The 13,451-nt window shown below is 32.2% G+C and overlaps 1 protein-coding gene across 1 annotated transcript; it reads right to left on the reverse strand.

Moving 5' to 3' along the window:
- Positions 1–3,494: 3,494 nt before the first annotated feature.
- Positions 3,495–4,400, reverse strand: LOC136975225 (uncharacterized). The gene has a single exon (XM_067270255.1). It carries the CDS (start codon positions 4,398–4,400, stop codon positions 3,495–3,497), a length of 906 nt encoding a protein of 301 aa, XP_067126356.1.
- Positions 4,401–13,451: the final 9,051 nt, after the last annotated feature.

The following is a 13,451-nucleotide window of genomic DNA, read 5'->3' on the forward strand; positions in this document are numbered from 1 at the left end:
AATCAAAATTCATGCGAAGTACCAATTATTCCACCAAAGTGTACGTCCATCTTTAGATGTTGGATTTCATAGACAAGTAAAACTTATGGCATAATAAAATTACATTCGCTTTTCATCAATTATCTGCGCCAATATTTAATAATTTGATTAAATATGGATGGTTTTGCTTCTAGACTCATACGTGAAAAATGTGAATTTTTAAATGTAAAACAAGTTTTTAGACACTGAAAGTTTAAATTGTGTTGAGAATAATTGCCAAACTCTTTGATTTGTTAAATGTGCACGATGTCAACAAGTTCTTTATTTTGTTTTGTTGAAAAACATTACTTAAATAGTTGCCCATCTAATAATTTGTGAATGTAATTACTTTTCAGTTAAATACATCTAATAAAATGTATTTACTTATTACGTTTGATTATTTTTTATATTTATTCTATTATTACTTTTATATTATATTTTATTGTTAAAAGTAGTATATATATATTATATATATATATATAATCTTTCGCATAACATTTGTTTGAGTTTATTCCTTATTCTACTCTGTAAATGTAATATCGTTGTCTTTTTCCACGACCCTTTCACTACTAAAAGTTTGTTTTTTTTTGTGTTAAACTAATATAAAATAGTATGCCATTTGATTGCTATTAACCCTGATTAATACTTTTAGTGAATATTACAAATTTAATATAGAGTTTGTATACTTTTAACGTAATTATTAACTAAACTTTATTAATATTAAAAGACACTCCAACAGTTCCCTTTCGGTTGAGAATTTTTTGTTGATGGCGTTACTTTTAATTTCTTTCAACGCTGAATTATTTTTGTATGCTACTTACATGTTAGCGTTAAAAGCTACAGGTTTTTTGTAATTTAAACCCTTAGTGTCACCGTTGGTTATATAAATATGGTTATATAAATTTAATATCTAAATTTATAGTTTTATAGCATTTAATCTGAATTTTAAAGTAATTCGATTATTTATTATTTCATCTGTTCTGTTTTTACGGAGTTAACATCGAAAAATAAATCGTCGTTGTCAAAATTTCGAATTGGCACCAGGTGACAATGAGAGACCAATGGAGAAGCGACTTGGGGGAAAAACATTATAATACCATCGTTTTCAAGGACATTTTTGGTTCTTGGATGCGTTAGTTTCCTCTCTTGGTCGTGTGTGCTCCCGAAACATTGGAAAAAAGGACCCCTTCTTCACAAGGGGTTAGAAGCAAGATTTTCTATAATCGAACGTCATCTTTACCTCGCCACCCCCAAAAACTAGAACAAATTATTCCTCTCGTTCGTCCAGTATTCTCCGATTGACAGACAGCGCAATTTTTGCTAAATTTCGTAATATTTTGTTTATCCGACGCCATTCTAAAAGCGGTTACCTGACGTCATCGGACGTTGGCTATATGAAATATGCGCGTTATAGTTTAGTTACGTAAACGTTAATTAAAGTGACTTATCTATATATATAATCGAGACGAGTTGATAATAATAATAATAATAATAATAATAATAATAATCAGTGCAGAGCCCAAACGGTTAGGAGTTGAAAGTTGAAATTTGATACACAGCGTACGTCACGAGAACGCACACTAAGAAAGGATTTTTCGAAATTCCTCCCCACGGGGGAGAGGGACGAGATTAAAGCTTCTATATACATTATCGAGACGTGTCCAAACGGTTAGGAGTTGAAAGTTGAAATTTGGTACACAGTTAGAGTACGTCACGAGGACGCACACTAACATGTAAGAAGGGATTTTTCGAAATACCTCCCCACGGGGGAGAGGACAGGATTAAGTCTTAACACTTCCATCAACAATGGAAGTGTCAAGTAACAATGGAAGTGTAAAGTAACAATGGAAGTGTGAAGTAACAATGGAAATGTTAAGTAACAATGGAAGTGTCAATAATGGAAGTGTTACGTAAGAATGGAGAACAAGAGAAAGCGACGTGCAAGATTTACCGGCGCTGGAGAAAAAAAAAAAGAAAAAGAGTAATACGTTAGAACATATTCAATTTTCAAATTTAAACACATTAGTTCGGTATTTCTCGACCTATCTTCTTTAGAACATTCGATGAAAATTGAACGATATAATCAGAACACGTCGTGAAAATCGAACAATATCAGAACATTTGATTTTCAAGTTCGACCTTTCTTTAGAAATACTTAGTTTGTTGATGAAATTACTCTTTTTTTGTGTGACTATAATGTAATAATCTTAATCTTTGCTATCGTTACTTTTGCCCGAGCAACGCCGGGCCTACCTGCTAGTATATTAATAAGACTTATTTCCAAGAACTAATAATTTATTTATTTAAAGTAATAAATTTTAAGTGAAAATAAACTAATTTTTTTAAAATAAAATGTTAACGAATTTCGGAAGAAGCATATTTTTGACCAGATATTTAGTTAATGTTTAATAAACTCATACTTAGTTGAAGTCTTGTCACATCTTTAATTAGGCATATTATAGCCCGATATTTAGGCGATCGCATTAAAAGTGCTCAGCAAATAGACACATAGAAATAAAACACCTTAATTTGTTGCTGAGAAGAATATATTTGAAACAAACGTTTTCAGCCTGGTTAACAGGCCATCATCAGGTTAAAAAAGGAAACGAAAATGGAACAGATACGTTCCATGTATTTAAATCAAAATTTAGAAAAAAAATTTTTTTAAATATATCCAAGATAAACGGAAGAACATATAAGATTAACACAAAATAAAATTAACACGAATTAAAATAAGAAATATCATAAATCTTCCAATAAACTAATTCTAGTCCGAGTTTTTAGTGAACTTTTAAATCATGTACAGTACTTCCACGCTGACGGCAGGCTCTCAGCATCTCTCTCATTTAAACATCCCTCATGTAGCCTACTTCTATATATATTTCCATCTTCTCCGCCGTCATTGATAAAGTGGGGGAAGATATAGGTTTTATAATTGTTGTCTCGTCCCATTTTACCACCGAACCTTGGACTTGCGACATTTGCGACAAAATTGTAGCATTGGATCCTTTTTTTACGTGATATCTATGCTCTTTTAGTCTTACTCCCAAGCTTCTGTTGGTGACGCCTACATAGGCTTTCTTAACATTTAGTTGGATGTTCTCATAAGGTACTTTATAGACACCTGGATTTTCTTCTGTTCTTATTCTATCTTTATCGTTACTCAATATTTTATATAAATTGGGGGTTCTTTTTAAAATCATTCTTGCTTGTTTTCGATTAGCAACTTCTTTCATAATACAATTCAAATTACTATTATATGTAAACTTCAAGCGCCTATTGGAAGCGGTATTTAAGCCTTTTTTCTCTTCGTTCCTTTCATACTTCTTGAGTAATCTAACAATAGTGCTTTTCTCGTAATCTAGGGTCTGGGCTACTTGCAATATCCTGTTAATTTCTTTATTTCTGTCATCGATTCTATCACAATACAAATAAGCTCTTCTTATCAAAGTTTGAAAAGCGGCCATTTTATATCGCTATGCGGGTATACATAGTGAAGTGTAAGTAGGTTTAATATACACGCTGATGGACAAATGATCTCCCATGAACTTGATATTAATGTCTAAGAAGTGCACATTCAAGGAACTTTTTTGTTCCAATTTTAACTTAAGACCATCCTTGTTATCATTGATTCTATTTAAAAACTCATGTATCCTGTTATTATTTCTCCATAAAATAAAGATGTCATCCACATATCTACAGAAATGTATAATATCTTCTTTAAAATCACGCAGGACTCTTCTTTCTAATCTTCTAACTACTAACTCGCAAAGAATTCCAGAGAGGGGACTTCCCATCGGAACCCCTCTTTTCTGCCTGTACATTTGACCACAAAAAGTAAAACAAGATTGATGGCATACAAGGCTAGCTAGCTCTTCTAGGTCTTGGGTGTAATTAAGCAACTGTGGTTTGTTGTTGTACATGAAATTCAATAATGTCTCCACACAAGATTCAATCATTACTGAAGGATACATGCTTTCATAATCCAAAACGGTCGCTACTTCATTTTCCATTAAAGAAATATTTTGTACTTCATTGACTACGACAAGAGGATCTTTTGCCACCAGCCTATCATCTTCGAATTGTGAGGATAAATACTCATGTAATCTTTTTTCTAAGACAAAGGTGGGCCCCCCACATTTCTCTACCACTGGTCTTAATTCGTTTCCGGCTTTGTGCGTCTTAGCAAACGCAAACAATCTTGGAGCTCCTGCGTTTGGATTGTGACATTTTTTCAGAAAAGGTAAAACGGCAGCAAGACTTGAGCGTTCTAACCTCTTGACCCTTCTGTCCAAAGACCCGATAATTTTGTCATCAACAATGTCACACTCGGTCTTCTTGATGTAAGCGTGTAATTCCTTGTTAAAAGTATGCCTCTTCATGACAATAAATGCCTAGTTTTGTCTGCTTTGGTCATCACTAAGTCATTCGTTCTTAACGTAAGCCATATGTCTCTATTCTTAATACTAGTTGCTTTTTTCTTTTGGGCGGTTACTGATGACCGTCTTCCATCTAAACAATTCTTCATCCAAGGGATTCATACCAACTACCCCTCTTTCAATCTCCTGTATGGAGGTTTCCGAACTATTTACAACATCTGGGACAAAGTTAGGGCCTTTTTCTAGTACCTCCCTGATTTTTTTCGATATTTTTATCTGGTCCCATACTTTCGCTACTTTCAACACCTAGTATAACTAGGTGACGGTCGGATGTTTGAGCGATTAAGACTTCAGTCTACCGCTTTGAGATCGATTTCGGGCTGTTGAAAAACCCAAAGCTATCTGTACCTGATGTGTCAAGACAATCCAGCACCCCAAATTGTAGATCTTCAGAAACCGACGATGGGTAAGATTAAAACGGCCCTCTATAAACAAAACAAAACAAAACAAAGAATCATTAGCTGCCATATTGCAAGTGTGATGAAATATACGATGAGCACGAAGATGTTTAATTAATGACCTTAGGTAAGAGTTAGCAATACTAAAATACGAGCGAGATTTGTGCGCAGATAATTTCTCACCACACTAAATTTAACAGAAAAATTTATTACGAAACGATTATTGATGCTAATGTCTGAAATTCCATTTAATTTTGATTTTATAATTGAATGGATTGAAAAAATTCTCTCAACAGTTCCATTAGAAGTTGTAAGGCACAAACATTTCAATGCTAAGTGAGCAATATTTTTAAATGTTGTTTCCAGCTGAATCAGTGTTCTAAAAAACTTAAATGCAAAAATCAGTTGTCTTGTCACAATTATTCCATACTCTATTTTGAATATTTTGCCATTCAGACTTTGTTTCAGTAAAATAAAAAGGTGATAATAATTGTGCAATTGAAAGAATTGATCGCTTTTGTTATGATGTTGCAACTGATGGATCCAGTAGACTCAATTGTTCTAGAATTATACGATCTGGTAAACGTTGTTGAATTTGTGTACACAACTTGAAATAAAGTCTCTGCATTGGTATTTAACCCTCTCTCTCCCCCCGCGATGAAAATTTCGAAAAATTCCTTTTTAGTGTACGTTCTCACGACACACCTCGTGTACCAAATTTCAACTTTCAACACCTAACCGTTTGGGCTCTGCGCTTATTAGCGAGGTTAAGGCCGAAGATTTAAACGCGAAAACGTGTACGTCGGACGTTCAGAGTCGCTTTCCTGTAAGCCTAGAAGTTTGACAATGGCGTTTGGAAAGTCAGTGCAATCATGTTCGATATTCCAAACGCCATTGTCAAACAGGCTTACAGAAAAGCGGCGCTGAACGTCCGACGTACACGTTTTTCGTTTAAATCTTCGGCCTCAACCTCGCTATTATTATTATCATTATTATTATTATCAATCCATCTCGATTATATTATAAAATAATGAGTTGTTGCCTTATACGAGTATTTGTTGATTCTTTCTTTACATTTTTCACAATTTTTTTAAACACTACAAAAGTATAGAATCGACTAGTAAATGAATGCAAAAAGCATTAAATACTACAAAATAGTTTAATTTAGTAATTTATTTGCACACCTCCTTTACTGATAACATTGAAAATGCAATTTGGCATGCTATCAACAAGGTTTTTTTTATGATCGATGCCTCAAGAGAGTTCCAAGCAGTGATAATTGCTTGTTTTAAGTGTTCAATGTCGGCATACTGATGATTTTGGTCATAAATTCAGCCAACCAAGATCCCCAAACGTTTTCTATAGGGTTTTGATCAGAAGAACGAACTGGCCAATCTGTTTATTTTTCAAACCACTGTTTCGTATCTCGTGATACATGGATAGAAGAGTTGTTCTCTTGGAAAATAACAGGAATTCTTCTGAATCTACGTTTGTATGGCAGAAATTTTTTCTCCAGAACTTGTTGATAATCAGCACTATTCATGCGACAGGTTTTTTTTTTTTTTTTAACTTTTTCCGCCCTGTGGGCACTAACAGGGCCTCTTTTAGTAGGCCAATTATGGGTTTGGCCAGGCCCACAATGGGGCGGCCGGGTAGTGAGCGACGGGGCCCGACATATCCGAACGGACCACCCCCGAAAAATTCCTGGGGATTATTCGACCCGTTCGGATTCGATCCCGGGTCCCCAGAGCGGTAGGCTGCCACCTTGACCGCTCGGCCATCCGGCCTACTCATGCGACAGGTAACGAATGCCAAATCCAATTTTCCCAATAAAGAAAAAGCACCCCAAACCATAAAACTCCTACCACTGAAGTTCCTTTGTGAAAAGTACTTGGGCTCTTTTTGTAAATCACGCTAATAGAACGCTAAACCATCTGGCTCATCCAAATTAAATTTTTTTTCATCCGAAAAGATTATCTATACGACAAAAAAAATTGTTATTCCTTGTGCTGGCACGATAGGTCTAAACGAAACAAAAAAACTTACCTTATTCCATTGAGTGGCCATATTTTTCCTAGCAAAATTGAGTTGGGCAGCTTTGTGCTCAGGCTTAAAAGCAGGGCACTTCTCATTCGAGAGCAAACAATGTTGTTGTTGCCATGTAAAACTCTTCGAACGGTTTCGTGATGTACTTAAATACCCAAATCTTCCCCAATTTTACGCGTGGACGCTGTAGAATTAGAAGCTGCATTAATAATTCATCTGCGGTCTTGCAGCGTAAGCTTTGAAAGACATCCACTTCTACTCTTTGGTCCATAATTTGCAGGATTTGACAAATAATGCTGAATGACCTTTTTTGAACGTTTGATGCTGTTTGCTACTACCTGATGACTTAAATCAGTGCTTCTCAAAGCTACATTTAAGATAATGAAATGGAAAAACAGAAGAAATCAATACACTTGAAACTGATTATCTTGGTTGTCTTTGATAATATACTGAAGTACAATAGATTCTTGATATAGTGACTAGTGCTGGCAATAACCCCGGTTTTCGGTAAAACCGATTAATCGATTTTCAGTAAATCACGGTTTTAGCAAAACCCCGAAAACGAGTTTTGAGTGTGCAATGAAATCGATATATCAAAAGGGAAATTGAAAAACACACAGCATGTTAAGAACTCTATTAAGAAAAGAAAGAGCACAATTCAAATATCTCTTGGCAAATTTATAAAGAAAACACCAGATACTAATCAATCAAAAATAAATATTTTGAAAACCCTTTTTGATGTTGTTTTTTACATTGCTCTACTTTCGTACATTTCAACTTTCATACAACCAATTAGGTACGAAAGTAGAGGACCGTCTTGCATTTTCACAAAAACTACACTATGAAAAAAAGACATCTTAAAAAAATTAATTTGCTTAAGTTTTATTAAATTTCGTTAGAATTACATTCAGATTAAAGCATAAAAGTGCTAATGCTTAAAGAAATTTTATTTAATTGTAAATTAAGCAGCTGAGTTATACGTTTTAATTATTATTGCAAGCATTATTTTTAATAGAATTTTAAAAATGATTTTTCACTTTTTACTATAATAAAAGTCTGCACTCAATAACATTTAAAAAAATTATTTTTATTGATAAACGCTTTTATTTAAAATATAAAAATATTTCCCAAATTAAAAGAAACAATAAATTTCTTCATATTCTGACCTTTTTCAACACGCTTTTATGTAACTTGTTTCGTATCGTGTCCTCAAATCTTGCAACTCGAATTTCATTTACTTCCAATTAAGATAGAAGGCCGAAGATTTGAGAACGTAGTCACGGTTTTACAAGGTTTTTTTTAAACCTTGTAAAACCGTGGTTTTACAAGGTTTAAACCTTGTAAAAGGTTTAAACCTTGTAAAGTACACAACTCGAAGATGATACATACATGCATTTTGATGATATTTTATGAGACCTAAATCCTATGACAATGCATTTTGATGATATTTTAGAGAAGTGGCCCACTCACCATTTCCATCCCGAAACCCGATAAACATAACAAAATGTAAACGTTGTGTGTTTGTAAACGTACTGTAGTAATATTTATTGTGGGTGTGTCCACTTACACCATCCGCACCCTAATCTCGAAAAGCATTTGTGAAATTGTTTGGAATTTTAAAGTATATTTCTTCTATCATTACTTCAGCAGCAATATATATATATATATATATCAGTATGTATACTGTATACATACAATATAAAGTCAGTTAACTACTGTACAGATATAATTATTTCCTAATTCAAATATTTTATTACTTAAAAAATTATTTTAAGTGATAAAATATTTGAATTACAAAATATGATTTTAAACATATTTAACAGAATGTCTTTTTTTTTAGTGAACTGAGTACATTGTAATATTTTTGTTTTTGGAACAGGTAATTACATTTGAGTAAAAGTTATTTGATACACAAAGCTTTAACTTTCAAAGAGTTTAAAATAAATTTGGCATGAAACGAACAATCGCCTACAGAGAAAAAATTTTGGTAAAAAAATCCTGTATAATAAATAAAATTGTATAGTTAAATTATTAATAAATTAGAATTCAATTGTTCTTGTCTTGAAGCTTTTAGTTTTAAAAAGCTATAGTTAAAAAAGTTATCATCAATTGAGCAATATATATATTTGGATTGATAAACGTTTAAAACTCTAGAACTCTTGCCCCGTTTCCGTTTTCTAACCTGTACGAAGCTTCTATTCTTTATTACATATACAGTTCCGATATAGTTCTCTAATAAACAGGAAATGTTCTATATTTAGTATGTTTAAAGGAAAAAAGACGATTTCAATAATGACGTTAACAAGTTAATACAACTCAGTTAAACATTTTCATTTTCTAACAGATGTAAGTAGTTTGAGTTTAAAACAAAATTTAAAATGTTAGTTAGAAATGTTGTTGTTTTTATATTTTGTTATATATTATCAGCATACTTTCATATTTTTTTATTTAAATAATTATATTTGAATTGATTCCAAGTTGATGCACAGTTTTATCAATAGTATCTGATCCAAATGTGTTAATGCGTATGTTTAAAAGATAGCAATGAGTCCCGAACTTATAAACGTTTAACTTCATTTTATGAAAGAGTTCTGCATTAAAAATCATAGATTAATTGCAATCAGATGAACAAACACCCTAATGATTTATTTAAACATTAAGGTGATCAAGTAAATCATTAAGTAAATCATAAAAGATAAACGATCTCGGACCATAAATATTCGTTCGTGTTGTTATCGAATATTTTAAAAATGATAAGATTTCTATTTTTAATATTACCGTACATAATATGATTTTAAGTTTCCATAGTACTTGAATCACATTTTTATAAGCCATGGATTAGTATTACACTACGGCGGAAGCTTATAAAAGTGTAGTATCTAAAATAGTTTATAATAATCGTATCCAAGAGACAAGTCAGATGATGGTTCGATTAAAAATGTCTCTGTGAGGTATCAATGTTGAATCATATCTAGTGCTTAGTTTTCGTGACATTTTAAAGGTAATTTTATTTGGTTGTGTTTCTGTTTTAATGTGCATTTGTATTTTGCATATATAATATAATAAAAATGTAATACATAGCATGCATATAGTAAGTTTTTATTTTATTTTATTTTTTTTATTTTAGTATACTATGAGGAATATGCCGAAAATATGCAAATTTAAATAATAATACATACATACATACATACATTCTTTAGGTACAAAAGTACATTTCTCGGCCCCGCGTATGCATTACCGAGAGGTTTGTAAAATATTAAATAGAGTAACATTGAGTTTAAATAATATTTAAATAATAATGTTAAATAAATTTTTTCAATGACAATCATAAGGTTAAAAGGGCACATACTTTAGAGGTTTGCATAGGGGCGCCGAAGAAACTAGCATCGCCACTGCCAACGAGAAAAACAGGCCTGGGCGCGGTAGAAACATCGGTAAATCACGTGACCAACTTATTGCTGTTGGTCTACCTATTTATCTATCTAGCAGTATAATGTGGTGTTACTGTAAATATTCTTGAAAATTACTTAAACAAGAATATCTCATATATTTATATTACGAACATATTTTGGGTTTCGCTTAAATTTCACACATTAATATAGAGTAAAATTTTACTGTTTTTTTTTTTTTCGAGTTTATATAATAATACAAGCAAAGTTAAGTATTTGTATTTCTTTAATACACTGTAGTTTAAAAAGAGGTAAAATAAAATATAATACTCCACATTTGAAGTAAACACTTTGTAAAAGTACGTTTTTAAGGATGAAGGGGGCTTAATGCTTGCTAGGAGAAACATTTCGGCATTTTTTCTTTAATCAGCGCAACTTTAAAATTCGTTACTGTACATATTTGAAATCAGAACACAATCTTTAACGTACAACGAGTTCAATAGCGTTGCCAGTACGATAAACAAATGATAAACGTGCTATTTTACTCTTCGGATCGGGCGAAAAGTCCGACGTTCGCGTATTAAAAAAAAAAAAAAAAAAATCATTCATTTATAAGTAATCTCATTTTCATTTTTAACTAATAGAAATTACGAATAAAGCATTCGTAATTTATAACTACGATCAGAAAACACTATAAATCGAGTCCCGCCATTGGCGCTGTTCGCCGTAGCCGCGTAATTTAGAACTAATGCTCATGCCTGGGGCTAGACGTTTGTGAATAAAATTCTTAATTTGTATAATGACCAAGGGTAAAATATTAGTGATTTTAATATTAAAATTTATAAGTAAATGTAATAAAAAAAACAAATTATTTTTAGGATTTAGAAATAAAATCGACAATCTACTGAATATTCAGGGAACTATCTACCGATTTTTCCAAATTAATTCTGGAAACGTTGACGTCGGATCGTATTAACTTGTCTTCCGGGTTGTCGTAATTTATTTATTAATTTTTAAACTGACTAACAAGTAAGATTTATTTCGTTTTTTAATACTTTCTATGTTTATATGTTAAAAGAAAATTCAAATTTTAATTCGATTTCGGTATTTTATACTTCATTATCTTTAAGTTATAAAGTAGTAACATGTCTTTTAGTATTGTTAAAAGACATATTAAGTTAAAACGTAAATAATTTAATGTGTATTTTGTAAGAACGAGATTTGGAGTTAATTATAAATGAATTGTTATTAATAAATAAATTTTCTATATGTGTATACAAATTTTCATATTTTAATGAGGTGGAAATTTGTAGACATGATGGCACTTTTAATGACATCTGATATAATGAATTCCATGTATATGTTATGGACTAAGTAATTAATATGGGCATTATGAATAATGACACAAAATCAAGCACTGTAATTTCAGGTGTTTTTTTTATCATAATAGCGAGGTTGAGGCCGAAGTTTTAAACGCAAAAACGTGTACGTCGGACGTTCGGCGCTGATTTCCTGTAGGCCTAGAAGTTTGGCAATGGCCTTTGGAATGTCAAGCATGATTCCACTGACTTTCCAAACGCTATTGTCAAACTTCTGGGCTTACAGGAAAGCGGCGCCGAATGTCTGACGTACACGTTTTCGTGTTTAAAACTTCGGCCTCAACCTCGCCAATTTATCGGATTGACCGATCACCATGGACACTGCTATGGCTTGGTTGGGCAGAATGATAATATCTTGAGGAGTGATTGTCTGACATACGCTAGCTGGTTGGCACTCGTCTCTGAGTTGTGCTTGCGTATTGTGTTTAGTATCGAATTTTAAATTCGAGCGACCGGTAGTTAATCTTGTGGGACATTTTAATTTTACTTTTGCCTCTTAAAATAGTGTTTTATTCTTTGAATGAAGTAACGATCGTAGAGTAATCATTAAGTGATGTGAATGACCGCTTCGACAACCGATTAAACGAGTTAATAGCAGCAAAAGGTCAAAATAGTAAAATTTTTATAAAATCTGCATATTTGACAATGATACAAAAAGTGGAAGAGAGAAAAATGAAAGTGACTTTGAAGTTACCAGAAGAATATCAGGGTTTATGTAGATGTGACATCGTATTTATCGGAGAAAAATAAAATTAATTGTGCCTGTAAAAGAAGGTAATTTGATTAAATATTTAGCTCACACTGAAGAAATGTTTCAGATATTGCACAAGGACCATATTGCTATTGACCATGGCAGCAGAAACTGCATGGAAAAAGAATTAAGTATGAAATATAAAAATATTATGAGGGATACGCAATATCATAATTTACTTGAACTTATGTTTTTTGTGAGAAATTTCACATAATGTTCCTGAGAAAGACATGTAGGTCTAGTTAAATCAATTTTAAGTAATGAAATGAACTTGAGATGTCAGTTTCACTTTATAATTATATATGCAGTCACAAGCTAATGAGCAATATAAATTTATACTATTGGGTTGTTTGGAAAGTAATTTTGTTTTTTTACCACCAAAGGAACTAGTTGTATTTTTACCTGCCAATTTCATTTTAAACCATATTGTCATTATATATTTTGACAGCTGACATTTCAAGGCTTATTTGTAAAAAATTTTGTTTGATTTTGTGCAATTTTTTTTTTTTTTTTGTTTCATTGAGAAACAGCATTTTTGGCATATTTTGCTTTTTTGCTATCAAAAGAATAAAAATGCTGTTTAAGCAAGAAAAAATTGTGTAATATGTATGGAGGAGAAGATGTGTTGACCAAATGACAATGCCAAAACTGGTTCACAAAATTTTGTTCTAGCAATTTCGACATTGAAGACGCACCGTGTTCTGGAAGAGCAGTTGAAGCTGATGAAGACAAAATAAAGGTATTGATTGAAGCAAACTGCCGAATAACAACACGAGAAATTGCTAAGAGATTGAATTTCTCAAATTGGACTGTTTATGATCACTCGAAATGACTGTTTTGTTTCAAAGCTCGATATATGAGTTCCACATGTTCTTAAAGAGAGATGCTCTCTTTGGTGGGATTTTAAAGAAAAATTTTTTTTTTGAGCTTCTACCAGACAATTCCACAATTGATTCAAAAGTGTACTGCTGTCAACAAGACAAATTGAGTGATACCATCAGACAGAAAAGGTGTAGCGTTTCACCATGATA

This window comes from Centruroides vittatus, unplaced genomic scaffold (assembly GCF_030686945.1).
Source record: "Centruroides vittatus isolate TY-2023 unplaced genomic scaffold, ASM3068694v2 contig_1082, whole genome shotgun sequence".
In the NCBI taxonomy this organism is placed as follows: domain Eukaryota; kingdom Metazoa; phylum Arthropoda; class Arachnida; order Scorpiones; family Buthidae; genus Centruroides; species Centruroides vittatus.

Coding starts and splice junctions, on each gene's coding strand:
- LOC136975225 (XM_067270255.1), bottom strand. CDS start 4,400: ATGAAGAGGCATACTTTTAACAAGGAATTACACGCTTACATCAAGAAG.